Source organism: Corvus cornix, chromosome 2 (genome assembly GCF_000738735.6).
Source record: "Corvus cornix cornix isolate S_Up_H32 chromosome 2, ASM73873v5, whole genome shotgun sequence".
NCBI classification, from domain to species: domain Eukaryota; kingdom Metazoa; phylum Chordata; class Aves; order Passeriformes; family Corvidae; genus Corvus; species Corvus cornix.
In genome coordinates, this window is record NC_046333.1 from 14,093,526 (window position 1) to 14,112,392 (window position 18,867).

General features: G+C 39.5%; 1 protein-coding gene across 3 annotated transcripts in view; it reads left to right on the forward strand.

Annotated features, from left to right (window-relative positions):
• Positions 1-18,622, forward strand: part of NRP1 (neuropilin 1) — a 113,240-nt gene extending 94,618 nt beyond the window's left edge. For 2 of the 3 annotated variants that reach the window (XM_039570942.1, XM_039570948.1), the window contains exons 13-18: positions 27-86; positions 7,224-7,361; positions 11,144-11,415; positions 11,912-12,005; positions 13,567-13,626; positions 14,871-18,622. In XM_039570942.1, the coding sequence (XP_039426876.1) occupies positions 27-86; positions 7,224-7,361; positions 11,144-11,415; positions 11,912-12,005; positions 13,567-13,626; positions 14,871-15,160 (914 nt within the window). In that variant the 3' untranslated portion in view covers positions 15,161-18,622. Of the gene's footprint in view, positions 1-26; positions 87-7,223; positions 7,362-11,140; positions 11,416-11,911; positions 12,006-13,566; positions 13,627-14,870 lie in introns of all 3 variants that reach the window. The other variant, XM_039570937.1, reaches the window with a different exon arrangement.
• The last annotated feature ends 245 nt before the right edge of the window (positions 18,623-18,867 follow it).

Genomic DNA, 18,867 nt, shown 5'->3' on the forward strand with positions numbered 1-18,867 from the left:
CATGATACGCATAATTTCTTTTCCAGGTGGGACTACAGTGCTGAATACAGAAAAGCCAACGGTAATTGACAATACATTACAACCAGGTAAAAAAAAGAATCTTATTAAAACCATAATAAATTCCATACCCAAATTTCATGCCAGAGACAAAATAATGAATTGCAGCACTTCCTGACTTACCATTCCTTAAAGTCTCTGAAGTAAAGAAGCATCTGGTCTCTTAGCTCTGTACAGTAAATATTTTATTCCTTTCATCCACATGTAGATACAGCAGAGAACAAGATTTCCTTCTGCATCAGCAAATGCCAAGTGCTGACAAAATTAAACTAACTTAATCACACAGTGCACTGTTTAAATGTGGCATGTCAGTGACACAGTGTGTTTGCAAACTCTGGGAAAACAAAAACAGCCACACAGGCCCACTCACTATTTATATCCATGGTTTTACAAAACTAAGACAAGTAAAGTTTGCCAGTTTTCTCCACCAGGGAGCTGGCAGTCTTACAATATTGTTTTCTAGCAAGTTTTCTTGAAATGGGGTTACATAAACTGCTACCATGAACTTGAAAAGGGAAAACCAAGTTGTCACTGGCAGCAGGTCCTTGTTACTTAATACAATAGCTAGCAGCTTTTAAATTCCTTAGTTTGCTGCTTCCTCAGCTTTCATACCATTTTTTTAATATCCTGTACAATTTACTGAGGGTAGGGGAGAGGATGGATTTGGGCAGAAAACTCGAACTCCGAAAACTCTAAGCACTGGTTAAAAATCCTTTGCATCAATAATTGTGGAGCGGTAAAGAGGTCAGTTTTCAGTTACTCCCATTTCCTCCATTAAAGCACAGTCAGGCACAGTCTTGCAAGTGATTTATTAACAGGGTGGGTAAGTGTTTATCATTGTTTCCTCAACCATGTGACACAATCCACTCTTGCTTCAAGCAAAAGAAAGGGACTAATAATGCAAAAAATTTCCTAAAGGACACTGATGGTGTTGATCTGATTAAGAGATAGAGCTGACTTAGTTCAGATATTGTTCCCACTCTCAGCCTCTGCATTCAGATATTGCAGAAGCCAATGCTTTTACTCTCCTCAAAATTTGTCTCCAGGGTCACCTAGTTAGCTAAGTCAGCATACACTATTTTTACCTCTGCCCTGCTTTCTGAGCAGAGGCAGATTGTGGAGCACCAGCGCAATGAGAAACACAGAAGTGAGCCAGTCCCCCCTCTTGAGACACATCTCCACCTCCTCTTCACAGTTAGTGCTGCTGAAGGGCTGGATGGCTGCTGCTGATCTCACAGTTCTGGAAAGGGGTTGGGGAAGCAGAGGAAGAAAAGACTCTGTGCAGTGGATTAAGAGAAAAACATTTTAATTTTTATGTCCGAAATTATCTGTTAGATTTCTATTTTAATGAGATTAAGGATTTTTTACACTATCTTCTTGCATTTAAACAAATGGCAAATTAAGAAAGTGCCTCTGTGCAGTACAGTTTCACTCCCTTCATAGCAGTGCCAGCTGCTTTGCAGGTTGTGTTTAATCCCCTTGGCTTGGGCAGACTGACTGTTTTTTCAAGATTAAGATATCCTCATTTTCTCTCCTTACTTCCCTGCTGCACCACCTTTTCTTACTCTGTGATGTGCCAATTTTTTTCTCTATTAAAAGAGTTTCTGAGACTCTGTTCAGAGCATGCCAATGTTACTTCCCTGCATTGTGCTGGTAGGAACCGTTTCCTTCCGGGGAATAAGGGACGAGTTCACATCCCAAACTCCAGGCTCCCACATGGCAGCACATTACAAAGATCACAGATAGAGATCAGCCAGATGCTAATAAATAAGAATAAGGTTTCCAGAATTTCCAGTTTAAAATGTAAATGTTTCCAGCTGCCTCATAATCCCTCACTGAAAACCAGCCAAAAACTCCCAAAAAGGGGCAGACAGAAATTTCCCTCAACATGGGGAAACCCCTCCTGGCATGGAGGTGGTATAAACATTTCCTTCTGCTGAAGGGGCATGGCTGGACCTGAGTGACACAGTGAAGCACACAGAGCAGGGGCTGTGCAGCCGGGAGCAAGTCTGCTCCGTCAGCTACAAATAATGTAGTTTATACTGCCCGTGAAGTTCCAGGGCTGCTTGGGGGCCCCTGGCCCTCAGCTGCCTGAGGATAAGTGCACTCTTTCAGCTCTTCTCAAGCTGAACAAGGTATGAATTTAACACATCAAGGACTGAGCCTTCAGCTTTGGCCTTAATTCCCTTTAAGGCCTGGTTTACCTTAAGATGCTAACGCACCGTGAGGTGAATGATGAGCTCCAAGCCAAGGAGCTGTTCCAGATCAGCTGCAGTTTGCAGGCTCCAGTGGCTAACCCTGCATGAGCTACACAGTGCTAGTGGTGGCCACAGCAGCTTGTGCCACCATGACTGGGGACAGAGATTGACCAGCCCTCTCAGTAGCAGCACCTGCCATGGCACAGGTACTTTGCAATAGGTGCCAGCGCCGTGTACCACTGTCCTGCTGCCTGCATTCCAGCCTGCAAATATCCTAAATCTTGTTATCCCAGACTAACATGCTTGTGTGTGTCAAAGCCTGAGATTATCCTATTCCAACCAGCTTTCATACACTAGGGAAACAGTTAAGAGCAAATAGCTGGAAAGCCTCCGTGTATAAACAAGCTGTTCCATCAAGAAGTCTTTTACAGTTCATTTCAAGGGGACTGAATTAAAAGAAAATCAAAAAGAATCATGATTTCAAACTGCTAAAAATGTTTAAAGGTTTGAATTTATATATATATATATATATGTTTTAAGAGACTATCTACTTTCCTCCTCAAACTTAAAAAGATGCCTTTTACAAATCCATCTGTCAAGGTAAATACCTCAGTCCTCAGCCCTAAGATTTTCTAACATCTAGTCTTTTTGAACATATCTTTTGCTGTTCTAAAGGATTATTTGAAATGCTTGTCTCTTAGCTATTTACATACAGAGCAAGCTGTTCATTTACATTATGTGCTTTCAGTGTGTTATCTGAGTCCTTTGTAAAGCAGACTGTTCTGAGAAGTACCTTGTTTTTCACACATATAATAGCTATTTCAGAAAAATATAACTAAGAAATCCTGAAGTTAAAATCTATGCTAAGAAATAATTTAAAGGTATAATAGGTCTGATTCTCATTTATGCTGGAGCAACGAAGCAACTTCGTATCAGTAAAGGGATATTAAGGCAGTTAAATTATCATTTACTATCCTTTAAGGTAATTCTGTGCTGCCAGCATAAGTGGTATAAAAAGGTGAAATGCAAATACAAATCAGACCAAATATACTGCTTTGAAGTGGTCCAAATTATGTTTGTAATTTCCTATTTTAATGTTGATTTACCCTTTGGCAAGAGCATCTTAGAGAGCACTTTCATAGCATCTTTAATGCCATCATGCTTCTTCTTGCCTCTTGTTGGAGGTGTTATAAAAATATGTCAAAGTCTGTGGGCCAAAAAAGATTAATGGACTCACAAGAAACTCACTCAACTAGATTTTCAAATTACTTTCTTGTTCATGTGCAGTAATGGTCCCAGCTGTGAGCAAGATGCGGTCAAAAAGTACAGCTGTTGGTTATTCTTTGAGAGGATAAATCTGTTTTAATTCAGTATCACATACCCTACATTTTGAAAAAGGCATATGGGATTTCGTCACACCTCCCTCTCAGATTCTCATCTGAGCTGCTGCTATTTGGTTACATAATAGCTGGTTTTCTTTGTCCTCTCAATACACACAAACCCTGAGATCAATCACCTATTGGCAGGAGAATTGTCCTAGCATGGGAATGGGCCAGCGCTGCAGAGGGAGCCCAACAATTGCTACTCGTCCCTAGTTTCCTTCCTTCCACCAGAGCTGCCAAGCTATAGTTCAAGGACAAAGAAGAGGACAGATTGCCTGGAGCTTGCTGTGAGCTACTGTATCAGCCCCCTGGGACATTTAATAGAAGGGCTGAACTAGTCTGTCTTTTCTGGGGCAGATCCATTGTCCATACTGAGCCATAATGAACCTATCCTGATGCTACAAGTGTCCATTATTAATTGGTTAGCAGGCCTATTTTTCCTTTTTTATGGGTCCCTGGGAGAAGCACTGGAAGAGACATAAGAATAGGCAATAAGAGATGGCATGTTTAAGAAGCTCATAAAATAAGAACACTCTGAAATGCCTTGCCTTTGACCTTCAATCCCATTGCTGTGATTGTCTAAGGAATATAGTAACACAATAACTTTTGAGAAAGCAATAGGAACCTAGCAAGAAACCAGCTAACTGCATGCAGGTTGCTGGTCAAATTCTCCTCAGTTTCAGTGGATTCGACTTCTGTGTGGAAAACAAGTTCATTTTTATGCTACACCATGCTGTCTCTGAGTCTGAAGCCAAGGAACGCAGGCATGGCCAAAGCATATCAGACTTAGGCTGTTTGCCAATTTCCTGGTCTATATATTTCAAATGAAAGTGTAAGAAAGTATTTATTAGATGGAGCTGTGAAATTTAGCTCTGTTTTGAAATTCTCCTTCTGATCCCAGTGGTCAGAACTGTCTTCAGAGCATGAAGTAAAAGGCTTTTGTCACTTCCTGCACTTTAGAATTAAAAATTAAATTCTGGATATTTTCCTTATTCATGTCAGTGTCCAGTTCTCTTTGAATTGTGTTCAATCTTAACAGCATTCAGGGGAGCAAGTACCACTCACATCATATGAGAAATTTTTCCTTTGATCCACACTGAACACTGGGTATCTCACATTGCTTAGGCTGTGAAATGGAGAAAACAGAATATTGTTCTGTTCTGAGTCTCTGGATTCATCACTCCGTTACATAGTTCTCCTGTGTATTCTGCTATTTATTCAGAGTTGAGCAATACCAGTCCTGTCAATGTCTTTGTGCTACATGCTCATTTATGCTATGTGGTATCTTCAGATAGATGTGATCTATCTACCACTTTGCCTTTCTTCTACCACTTTCTTCTGTGGTTTGAATACCACACAGGCTATCACCACTTTGCGTAATATAATCCTTCAGGATTAATAAGATTAATTTTGTTCTACATTTTCTAAAACCTTTTCTAAAGTTCTCTCATGGCTCTGATGTCAAAACCATGCAATATAGCTCTCCCTAGGCCTTCTTGACAATGAAAGGCTATTTTTCACAATCTTAAAACCCTTTAATTCACTGCAATGTCACTTAGTTTCTTGAAAAACCCTCCTTGATTTTCAGATGTCCTCTTTTGGGCAAGATGTCTTTGATCATGTCCCCATTGCCTAGAAAAAATACCCCATATACTGAAGAAAGAGACATAATGGATTGCCTTTCTGCACTCATGTGTGCATAAACTGAGTTCTGCTTCTTCAACATTTTGAGCCCAAAGAGATAATTCCCCACAATCTGCTTTTTTCCTAGAAAGGGCTAGGGTGCTCCAGGAAACATCTTTCCTCCACACTGAATTCCTGTGCCAGACAATATCTGTTGAATTCATTTGTTCCCAACTAGGATACTGCATTCGTGACAATGTGGAGTAGACCCCTCTGGAGGCCAGCAGGAGAGAGGGGGGAGGCAGATGGGATGGGGAGGATGAAAGAAAGGAGTGAAGAATGAGGGCTCAGTGCAGAGAGACACCGCAGCACAGCCAAAGCACTGACAGGCGGAGCATAGGGGCAGGAGCTGCCATAGACTCAGACCTCTCTGCTGACAGAATGAAATTTTCTAGGTGCCAGAGGGGAGAGGGCACAGTGGCCGCAATGCAGGAATCCAGTGAGTTGAGAAAAAACTATGTCTGAGAGCAAGGGCCTGCCAAACAAGGACACAGCAGGCAAGGAGAGAATGATAGATGAACCCTTCTTATATCCATTCTGCCTCAACCTACTCACCTGAGGTTTTCTGTTGTTAAAACTATTATTCTAGTTTGCCTTCCATTAAAATCTGAGTTGTGAGTTCAAAAGCCTTACCAGTCTTCCCCGGCAGCTCAGGACATGGAGGACGTCTTTGCCTTTTCAGACTGGAAGTACTCCACCTCAAAGGTCTGGCCAACTGCAGGTCTCAACACACTTCCCATATTTCTTGTTATGTTCCCACAATAAACAAGCACATTCTAAGGGTTGCATTATCTTTCCTGGCTTTTTTATTAATAATGGGCAAGAAACACAATTTTTCCCCCAGAGCTGATATTGATGGGAGCATAGAGTACTTTGTTCTTAGTTCATACTTGCACAAAGCATCTCATTAAAGTAAACCTAAGTTATTCCTTTAATAAGGCGTGAGTCATGCCTGAGAAAAGACTCCAGGATTTGGTTCACATTGCTGTTGGGAGGGTATTGGTCTACTGGGAGTTGTCATTGCTCAAGGTGAGATAAAAGTTCGTACCAATGGGGTAGGAACCAAATGCTCAAAAGATTTCAAACTGCTTCTGAAAATAAGAAATGCAAAGGATTTATATGCTATCTTTGTATATCTTTCCATTGAAATTCCAAGTTATATTGAAGAAAATAAGCTACTATGTATTAAACCTTTGGGCAGAATTGAAAAGAAGCTGAAAACAAGATATGATCTCATCCTGACCATAATACCAGACTTCCCTTATTTTACACAGGGCTTGTTTTGAAGCTTATTTTGAGTTCATTTGGCAATCAGCCACATTTGTCCCTTTTCCCTCTCAATTTGTCCATTTCAATGCTGCCATCTTGTGGGCCTACTTAACTGTCTGGAAGATGCTGAAAAAAGTTCCATATTGAAGCCAAGAACTATAGACTTCACAGAAATCCTTTCCTGCCAAGGACATTCCATTAATGTTTCTGGTTGTTCTTATTTTTGTCCGAATCTCATTATGAGTTGCAAAATGTGGAACCATTACAGTGTAAAGAGATATTGGCAACCAGAAAATATATCTGATAAGTAAGCCACAGCTTTCTGTATGAGTCTTATATGTTGCAACATGGTTATCAGATAAAGCAGGCAAATCAGAGGAATTAATCTAACCACACAAAAAAACCAAAAAAAAAAAAACAAAAAATGGGTCATAAAGAGACAAGAAGCAACCACATCATTTACAAAAAATAGTGATTTTTCATCTGTTTCCCAGGAGGGCTGCTTTTGCTATGGCTTCTCACAGTTTCAGGAAAGAATGGTTCTGTTAATGGTCAAATGAAGTTTTGAAGTACAAAATCTGAATTATGCAATTAATAATCCCATCATTCCCCCTTTTTCCCTCTTCCCTTGCAGAGATGCCACTATACAATTTCAACTGTGCCTTTGGCTGGGGATCCCAAAAGACTTTGTGCCACTGGGAGCATGACAACCAGGTGGATTTAAGGTGGGCAATCCTGACCAGCAAAACTGGGCCAATTCAAGACCACACAGGTAATCATGAGTTCATGATGTAGCCATTTTACATGGGACAAGATTGTTCTGTTTAATACCAATGTCTTCCAAAATCACAGGAGATTGAATTATACCTAAAATACATGAAGTCACAAAGATGGTTCTCCAGTAAACCTAATCCATTATAGGTAATCACAACTGACTGTAATTGTCCTTTCTGTTGGGCAATAAAGATTGTTTCTTGTCAGGAGCTGAAGATATTCCCTTCCCCTGACTTGCCTTTGGATAATCATCACCAGGGGTAGAAAAATATCTGAATGACCAAATATTTTGCAAGTATCGCTGACCAACTAATACAGTTGGTCAGTTAATGAACAAACCTCACATTATTCCTGTTTGTAGTTACAGGGACAACCCACCACAGAAAAGTATTGTATGCAAGTGAAACTTCCCAGATATGTGTGTTACCACGCCCTTGTCCTTTCCAGAAGGAGATGGAGGTTATAGCCATCCTCTGCTCACAAACAGTTTTCAAGAAATATCACCCTGGGGAATTGATTGGTTTGTTTTGCAGTAACTAACTCATAGCTCAGCATAATTAGGCAATAAATTTGCTGCAGGCTAGTGGAGAAGGGAGGGCACTGTGTGACCTGCACAGCCTCTCACTTTAGTGTTCTCGCTTGCATATGTACAGATTAATCAAATGGGTTGAGATGAATCCCCCTTCCCACTTCTGCTACCCTTTGCTTAATGAGAATGACAAGGAAATTAGACAAAATTGGACTTTTTAAATTCTGAGACACTTTCAATTGAATCTTAAGACAAGTACAGTAGTTTCAGGGGAAAAAAAACTTGTAATACTTTGACTATAAATGGCATTGTACAAATAAATGGCATCAAATTAACTAAATGCAGTTAGCTGAAGTGAAGGCTGTAATGGTGGAAAAATTGATGTAGAGTAAAGTGAAATGGCTCAGTAGGATCTGACATTGAAAGGAGGTTAAAAGCTACGTTAGCCAGAGACTGACAAAATCTAAAAGGCATGCATAAGTAAAGCTCTAATTAAGACAATGAAGACAGAGTTCCTGACCTGGCACTGCAATAATATTCTGAAAATGAGAGCTATCTGCACTTTGCCATCAAGGATTATAGAGAGAGAACCTGTCTTCAATCAGGAGATGAAGAAATTATATTCTTCAAATGAGATTTTGTTGTTTCCACTGGGCCCTGCTAGCGCAGAAAACTTACTTGTTCCATAAGCTTTAGCTTTAGTAAATCTTACAGGCAGACCCTTTTTCTCCTACTGCACTAACTTTCAATATTTTCCAAAATTTTCTTTGAACTCTAAGAGCACCTTCACCTGCCAGGTTTGCCATTCGCCTGCCAGCAGGCACAGAGTGAGTGGGGTGGATGTGCGTGCAGACCATGAGCAGTCTGAATGACATTGATGTCCCAAACAAACCCTCGGCTGCAAAACGAGGCCACCCTATGTATTGGGAGAACCCCAGTGAGCAACTCCCAGGCATATCTTTCACTCAGATACATGTGTAAAGCTGAAAAAAATACACAGACAATCTTCAACAGCAATTGTTTGAGGACAGCAGGATACACTGGTTGTCACTTCAAGTTATATATCTTGTGATGAAATCTGGCCAGTGTTAGGTCTTCCAACTCAGACAGCCATTCTAATGCTGTGATTATTTTCCTTTTTTCCTCCCTCTGGATTTCCCTATTACCATTCTTTGATGAGATTTGCACATGTTGTGCTGCTTTGCACAGAAGCAAAGTTGGAAAGAACATATAGACATAAGCATTCCTGCTTAAGAAGCTGGACAAGATGTTACTGCAGAAAGACAGAAAAAAAGAAAAGAAAAAAAAGCCTAATTTTTTTTTTTACAATTTAACTTCGTCTTCTCCTATAAAATTTTTTGGCATGCATATTGGGCAGGATACCTCTAACTGCTCAAGAAAGATCCAAACAAAAGAAAACACCTTTGTCTCATGTTAGAAGAAATACTTTCCTGTTTATTTATTAGGTCTTTATTGGGTTTAACCCACTCCTCTTTGTTCCTGGTTCCCCTCTCACTACTCTGTCCTTCTTATGCTTACCAGAGTAGCAATGCTCATCTTCCTGTCATCATTGGTGCAGGACTAGACCACTGCAATTGAGCAAGTCTCAATTATACATTATTTCACATAAAATTCAAGAATGTCATGTATAGGCAAAGACCAATGCTGATAAAACACCACCCTTCCAAAACATCTTCTTTTGCCTCTTTTTAATTTTCTTTAAGTGTTGGTATAAACAGTGATATGTATACTTATTTCAGCAATATTAGAGAAATAGTATTTCTTGTTATAACTTTTATCCTTCCTACACTTAAATAATAACTTTGTACCAATGTCAATAAATGCTGACTCCACCCTTTTCTGTGAGTGCAATGCACATCCAATCTATTCTTACACACACCAGGATGAACTTTGTGTTTTTCCACCATGACTCTCTGAAAAGACACTGTTCAAAAGCTGACTGGAATGGATGTGTGCCTGATGTAAATCAGAAGCACTTCTCTATAGTCAGTATCTTACTTAGCAATTTTCTGTTACCAAACTAATCACACTCTCACATGCTTCTCTCTCAGCATGATTAAGAAAGTAATTTTCCAAGTTAAGGGTATTAGGTGTTCAGATTTCAATGTGTATAAATCCATTACGCCCTTGAGAAAGTACCAGCTATAATCTTACCCTTTCAGGAAAGGGCTCACAAATATATAGAGCCCAATATATTGTTACAAAAATCAAGGGCATAACTCTGACACCATCTGTGACAATGCTCAGCCTCTATTTGGGAACACTCTTTAGATCTCAGTTCCTGATCTCTGACCATGGCTGTTCAAATCCATTTCACCCTTCAGTGTTCTTCCCATTCTAATCTTGCCCCTTGAGCACAGATTACTTCAAACTGAGGTTTGTTTTTTTTTTTTTAATAGCTCTTTGCACAATTAGCATAGAGTAGGCCCCAGGGATTTCTTTTTAGCCTGCTGAACCAGGGCTGGCTGTTTTCAGGAGGTGCATACTGACTAATGGAGCACATGCTGCCTCATCAAACATGCTTGTGCTTCCTTCCCTTAGCAAAAGCAAATGCCTTGTGTGTTTCATGCAGTGAGCATGTTGTTAGGGTTCACTCTTGGCACAAAACATCCCAGTGAACAGCAAAGGAGATGGCCAGAAGAAAGTGTAGAATAACAGAATTGCTTGGGTTAGACAGGACCTTTAAAGGTCATTTAGTCCAGCCTCCCTGCAGTGACCAGGGACACCTTCAAACCTGACCTTGAATGTTTCTGGAGATGGAGATTCTGCTTCCCCTCTGGACAACCTGTGTCAGTGTTTCACCACCCATCAAATTTCTTCCTTATATCTAGTCTGAAACTACTCTCTTTTAGTTTAAAACCATTACCCTTTAGGCTGTCACTGTAGGCCCTATTAAAAAGTTTGTCCTCATCTTTGTCATCAGTCCCCTTTACCGGCTGAAAGGCTGCATAAAATCTCCCCAGAGCCTTCTCTTCTCCAGGCTGAATAACCCCAACTCTCAGCCTGTCCTCATAGGAGAGGTGCTCCAGCCCTCTGATCAGCTTTGTGGCCCTCTTAGAGCATGTCAGCTTTCCTAGAGCTCCCAAAAAAACGCCCTCTGACTCTCTTTTTTGTGATGCTTGACCCATCGGCATCAGAAAGCAAAAGATATGGGGTGATCAGGGATTCTTATGTTAACAAAGAAAATTAAGCTGGTGGCTATTCCTAACACAGTCCTTCTGTCACAGTAGGAGATGGCAATTTCATTTACTCACAAGCTGATGAAAGCCAGAAAGGCAAAGTGGCCCGACTGCTGAGCCCCGTGATTTACTCACAGAACTCTGCCCACTGCATGACGTTCTGGTACCACATGTCCGGCGCGCACGTCGGCACCCTGAAGATCAAACTGCGCTACCAAAAGCCAGATGAATATGACCAGGTGCTGTGGACCCTGAGTGGGCACCAGGCAAACTACTGGAAGGAAGGACGTGTTCTTCTTCACAAGTCTGTGAAACACTACCAGGTGAGCTTGGCTGCTGCTCGCTGAACTACCACGGCCAAGGCCAGCAACACCTCGCTGGTCATGTTTTATACACTGCAGTAAAAGATGTCACTGAAGGATTTATGTAGACAATATTACACCTACAGATGAGGTACACTTGCTGTGACTAATAGTAGTGAAATATTTCATGGTTTCTCAGATCGCAGTGATACAAGCACTTTCTTATCAGATGCCAAATAAATGCTTTATAAGTCATTTATCATCAGTCACAAAACTGCCTCTTTGCCGCAGTTTTGCTGATGTAAAATTCTTTAATAAAGTCATGACAGTACATAATTTACGTTTGCCTGTATAACTTCATACAGGCAGGCAATGCAGATTTTCAGGCCACAATCAAAGCACATATAAGTGTGGCATCATGGCAAGTGAAGATGTGTGTTAACAACTAATTAAGAAATCCTGACTGCTGCAGTTGTGTGCTCATGAGAACAATGTGACCACTATCTTGTTTTTCCAGGTGGTTATTGAGGGAGAAATTGGAAAAGGAACTGGAGGAATTGCTGTGGATGATATTAAAATTGACAATCACGTAGCACAAGAGGATTGCCGAAGTAAGTGTGTAAAGCAAGAAAATTCTCATCCAAAACATTGCCTATTTTGTTTTGATAGCTGGTTTTATCTGTGTGAAAGGGATAGATTTATTAGCTAACATTATTAGCTATGTTTCCACTGAAAATATCCTGATTCAGCCCATAGCTTTATTCACAGTAAGTGCCACTAGTGTCACCATGGTATGGCAGCAGTTTGGATCAGAACTGGACATGGGTCACAGCATACTCACATTCTCACATCTCTCCCTGTATTTCATATTGCTCTTTAAATTTCTCTGCTTTTCCTATTGCAGGACCCTGTTTTAACTAATGCAAAAAATCCAATTTTATTTCTTTGCCCTTTTTAGATCATTTACTATGAAGCCTTCTTAAATTCTTTTTTAAAGGACCATATCAAACCCTTACAGGATAAGCAGATAGGGTGAAAGGGCCCCTGCTCTGTCCTCTGCTGTCCTGTCATTCTGAGTTTGCTGTAGTCGTCAGCTCCCAGACACACGGGACACAAAGTAATGTCAGGACATGGCCTTTCCCAAATCTGAGCCAGGCTATTCCTGAGATGTTCTTTGAGCCCTTTTATTCCTGGCCAGTCTTGAGTTATTCCAGTCACTGCTGATCATATGCACATTGCATACTGCACATAATTTGGCAGCAGCAGCCCCAGATAAACACAAGCAACTGAACACAGTCCTTCATAGTAGAGATGAAGCAATTACTTTTATATAAAAGAGGGAATAGAAATGAGAACTCTTAGCATTAAGAAGACAAATTTCTTCTGTGTGAGTTGGCAATACAACTAAGAGCAATAATAGAGGGTGTTCCTCACCTTTTGTAGCTAACAACCTTTTAGGGTAACTTGACAGTCTTCAGCTACGTGGTAATTTCACTGCTGGATGAGAAAACTGAACAATCTCTTTTTATCAAGTGGTCCAACCCCTGGGGTTCATCAAATGCCACCAGAGTGGCAGTTAGCAGGAAAGAGAGGCAGGACACACTGCTTAGTCCTCCTGCAGTGTCCTCAGTGCCAAGAAAGGCGCTGGGACCACAGTGACTGTATTTAATTGACTCCAGCATGAGAAAGAAAAGTAGCTTCTTTCCTACCTCCATGTTTTTGTTGTTCAAACCAAATGTTGAGCAAAGATTTCTGCCTGAGGGAGCTAAACCCAAAAGCTCAGCCTGAAATCCAAACACAAGTGGGCTCACTGCAGTCAGTGAAACTATTCTTGTGATTAACTATGCCTATGCTGATGAAGTGTTATGGAATTGGGCTCCAAAATTGTAAATACAGTGAATGAGATGCTAATTCATCGCACTGATTTCTCTTTCCCAGGCATGGAAAACCCCTGCTGATAACTAAAACTGTGCCAAGACTGGGCGGAGAGGAGTTTTTTAATCTTTCTTTTTTTCTCCATTAATTTTCAGAGCCCATTATAATGAACAGCTCTGTCAAGCCGCCATAATGATGCTCTGACACAGGAAAATCTGCTGTACCATTATTGCCAGCATGATAGTCAATCAGTGTTTGTAACCCTAATAATCAATGTCAATTCTTTTGCTTCATTAGAATCAACTGATGTGGAGAATGAAATAGACGAAGAAGAAGACCCAGAAAGTAATCAAACAGGTAAAAATTGTGTTATTTTTTAAAAGGGAATGAATTTTAATGTTTATTTTAATGTGAATTTTTGCATTCTATTTATTTATTTATAAATTTGTTCTCTAACTGCATATTGTATTAAGGTGTTTTGATTTATCTGGATAAGATGACAAGAAAACTTACATTTATTTGAAGGTTTTAATAGTTTTATTCTTCCATGTCATATGGACTTATGGACTTTTTATTATTTATACCCATCTCAAACATTTCAATTTTCCATATACCTAATTTGTTACATTATGTTCCTATATCTGCGAGCACATTATAGCCCCTCAATATTTTGTTATCTAAAAGGCTTGTCCACTGCTGAAGAAAGCACTATCATTATATCTTACAATTTATGGCTTGCGCTGTGCCTCAGTAATTAGGCTCAAAACTCTTCAGGTTTAATGTTTCACAGACCTGGCTGAAAATGCCATTATATGACCAGTCTACCAAAGCATTATCATTTCCAATGATGATAGCTCAAAATGGATCATTACATGGATCATAGTTGTCATATTGTTCCAATAATAAAATACACTTGAATTTTTCAGGCAATGAGCTTAATTTTTTTCTGTTACAGTCAACAGGATTGCTTAATTGATTTCAGTGAAAGAGAATTTGTCCGAAAAGACTTTTTGGCTTTTCCAGCAACAATTACAGGGTTTGCTGCTTTTGGATCATTTTCATAAACGAAAAAATTTGAGGGAAAACATTATCATACCCTGTGAATATTTTACACAAGAGGGCAGAGTGCTCTTCTGTGTCAGTTCTGCCACTATTTCCACTTGAAGATCCAATCTTAAAGTCTTTGAAGTAGAAACAAAATGGCTGGATATTCCCAACCAATGTCTTAGGCTCTAACCTCTCACACTGAGCTGAGTAGGATCTGACTAACATTTTTGAGCTAAATACTGCAATATGGCCAGATATAATCAAAAGGCCTCATTTTTAACTCCAAGACTCCCACTTAATCCAAGGCAGAACCAGAGCTCTACTAACAGGCAGCAGATTCAAAGATTGGAGAACAGTCTGGAAAAAATCCACAGCTATTTGGGCCACATTACAATTTCTGGCTATTTATGACCACCTTCAAGAAGCTAGGTTTTAAAATTATGTAAAAAACTTATGTCCAAAAAAATTATGGTCTTCTCAAAATTCCAATGGATTAAGCAAAGTTGTAACTAGGATCAGTTCTGAAAATTTTGCAATTCTTTACTCAATTTCAGGGTTTACACCTCCATACCGTACAGGTGAGGACTATGATGACAACATCTCCAGGAAGCCAGGCAATGTCCTGAAGACCCTAGATCCAATCCTTATTACCATCATAGCCATGAGTGCACTCGGGGTGCTTTTAGGAGCCATCTGTGGAGTTGTTCTGTACTGTGCCTGTTGGCACAATGGGATGTCGGAGAGGAACTTGTCTGCACTGGAGAATTATAACTTTGAACTGGTTGATGGCGTAAAACTGAAAAAAGATAAACTAAACACACAGAATTCATACTCGGAAGCATGAAGGCGTAAAGCGACTGGAGAAGTCAGAGAATCGGGACGGAAGGACATAGCTCGGTCGTGCTGGGGAACTGTTGATCTTTTACTGTACAGGCTGAAAAGTGCATTGATGACACTGAGCCAAGCTTTTCTCAGGAGCTTCAATGAGTGTGTAACCGATGAACATGGACAACAATCTGTGTTAACAACCTGAATCATGTACAGTCTGCTTTTTCTGTTGGTTTTATTTGAAATAATCGAATGCTGGTGTTGAGACCAAGTATGATTGACTTATAGTTCATTTTGTCTTTCTTTCTCTCCCTCTCTTTTGTTTTCCGTTAATGGATAATTTTGTTTTTACTGTGCAAAATCCAAGATGCTGTCACAAGATGTATTCAGTGGGGTCCTTTGGATGGACATGCTGTCTGTAGCTCAGTGCCCAGAAAATATTGGAGTAACAGCAATTTAGTGGACTTCTGCACCTGTATTTGTGTATAATTGCTCGTGTTGTGCATAGGCAAAGAAGGGTTAGGATGTTTTTGAAAGTACTGCTGCATCAGTACCGATATAGCGTGTCAGCTCTGTTTACGAAGCAATACAGTCAACTTTTATTGATGTTTTTCAGTGTTGTACTAAATTTTGTGCTTGTGAACTCCATAAAAGAGTATGTGCCATCATCAGACACAACTGGTAACCAAGTGTACTGCCTAAAAACTAAACAAAAAAAGTCCTTGGCACTGGCTAGTGTATGTCCTCTCAAGTGCCTTTTTGTTTGTACTGCTTCTCATTGTGTTAACATTAACTACAGCTTCTCTGCAGTTAATGCCCTTGCCTTTAATCATATTCTGATGGCTAACTGACTAAAAGAAAAGTATATTTTAGTGTAAGAAAATAGCCTCAGTCAAGGCAAGGGCTAATCAGATTTGACAACCTGGCTCGATTGTTCTGCTTTCTGTATTTCAACTTCATGTCTCTTGACCCTTTTGTATAAAGCTGCAATATCCCCTTTTATTGTTCTTTCATATAGAATGTATTTTCAAATGTAAAATCTCTCTCCCTTTCTCTTCTCTTTCTCTCTCTCTGTCTCTCTGAGTAGGTTGCATAAGCATTTGCCATTGCCAAGGAAAGAAAACTTCAGCTTTAACTTGCTGGTAATGGCAAAGGATTTTATTAGAGTTTGTGTTAAATAATAAGGGAAAATTCTTAACTTTATCCTCCAAAGTTGAACTTTGGGTTTCTTCTTAACAGCATAAAGTGACAGTATCTTTTTTCCTGATGTCATGAAACATGTCTTTTATCCTGAACAGCTTGCCTGTTAATTACACTGGGGAAAATGCTTCCCTTACTGAAAAGACTGCCTTTAAAATGAGAAACTTTCCTCCTCTTGCCCCTACCTGAACTCGGAGTTCTGTTCTCTCAGTAACCGTGTATTTTCATGCTAATCAATGCTAATTGGGCTTACTCGTGGGTACTGAGGGCAGAATGAAATCCCACAGTGTATGTAGGGTATGTTCTTACCACCATGTTATATCCAACTGGCATTTCATACCAGGAGGTTTCTGTTTGACCACAAGTGCAGACAGTGACCAATTCAGTGAACTGAGAACTCTAAGCTGTCGGAAAAATGTGTTTGACAATGATGTGGCAATTTTTTAAATACTTTAGGGTAAATACTATTGGTGAGATAATATCCAACAGCCTATGCAGCTGGTCCAACAGGGTAAAAAGAAACAAGAACATGTTTCCCACAGGGGTCCATACAAGGCACCGAGGGAGCAGAGGGGTCACTCCCCTCCTGCAGGTGCAAGGGGAGCCCCTGGGTTTCTGCAGTGACCTGCACACAGCACAGCCATAACTGGGGGGCAGCTTCAATCTTCCCCTGGGTATCTACCAACCAGCAGATAAAACCAGTGCAAACATGGGGAAAGGAACATCCTACCACGTGCTGAACTCATGTTTTTCCCTGAGTAGAATCAGGGAAGTGATTGGGACTTTCTGAGTTAGTCTTTTCCAAAACTGCTTTTGTAGAAGAGCAATGAAATATCCTGTTCAGGATTAGGATTAAAGAAAGGCTAATGCAGCCTTGAATTACTTGGAGCAACAGAATCCATCCCTATTTATCAACCAAATGTTTTGAAGTGTATAATTTCAACAGTATGAACTATAAAACAAAAAAATTATGTAGGAAATCCACTAGTAACCCAGAAACTGAAGAAAAAGGAGGGAGACAGTAGGTAAAAATGAGCTTCAAAATTGAAAATATTTTTAAGGTAGACACAACAGAAAAAAAATGTGGACAGTTGCTACTTCAGAGGGGTCCTAAAGGCAATGACTATCAGGAAAACCCAAACATTCACTTCAGGTCATCAAACCTTAGATTGATGGAAGAATTACCTCCCCAGCCTCTCAACCTTGGGTCCTCCAAAAGGTGAGGCTGTGCACCTAAGGCCTGAAAGTTTTTCCTAAAAGTTAGTCTATGAGATGTCCCAAGTGACAGACTCACTTTGTCAGAGGTAGAATTTTCATTGGTTTCTAACACTGTAATTTGACCATAATGGTATTGCAGCAGCTAGTTAATTAACCCAAAGAAGAAAAGGATTTTTTCAAAACTATTTTCAGCACACCATCACTGTGTGAGTCAGCAATTAAGGGTCTGTTCTCCTTAGCTGAAAAAACTTCTAGTCCACTAACTTGACTAAGAGTTACATGCTTATATTGCCTTGAAGAGAAAATCCCACTGGGGAGCCCAAGCCCAAAACCTTTTGAAATATTCCCACTGATTTCAATAGATTCTGGACCAGCTCTAGGTCTTGATCTATTTGAAAAGAAAAGCTGGTAGTTGGTGGGTTTTTTCCTTCTTTTAATATACTGAGAATAGTGAACATAGAAAGGAATTTATCTCCTTTGTGGTCTTCAGACATTACTATAATAATGAGGATCTAGCACTGAAGATTTGATTTCTCTGAAGGTAATAGAATTAAAGTTGCCCTTCAATTAAGGAAAAATGATACTGCAACTTTACATTGAAAAGTATCTTGCACTGATAAATATATTTAAAAAAATTATATGTTTATAAAGTTATTAATTTGTAAAGGCAGTGTTACAAAATGTTCAGTTTATATTGTTTTAGATTGTTTCATAATTTTTAAAGTGTAAAATAACATATTTTTTTCTTTATTGAAAAACTATAAAAATCTTCTGTAGTAAAATGATTTCATTTTACTGGTATATTATTGCTTCATGTTTTGTACCATCATAAAACTTTGTGCAAATTTTTTTTACAGAAATTTTTATTTTCTATGACAATATGACACTTGTAAATTGTTGTTTCAAAATGAACAGCGAAGCCTTAACTTTAAATGACATTTGTATTCTCAGACACTGAGTAGCATAAAAAAAACACATAGAACTGAACTGTAACTTAAATTTCCAAACTATGACTACTACATTCCAAAGAAACAGTTGAATTAAACATTTTCATAAAATATCCCATAGCTGATGTATTTTATTATACTAAAATGGATTGGTATTATTTAATGGCTGGTTTTATTTAGCAACAAGCACAGTGTTTTAATCACAATTATATTTGTTGATAGGCAGCTCCAACAAACAGACACCTTGGTGGGTTTGTTCATTGTTTAGGATAGAGGGATTCACCTTTGCCTGACTCATTCTCTTTCCTTGCTGGAATATGCTCCCACACCTGCTTTTTAGCCAAACAGGTGGGATTTA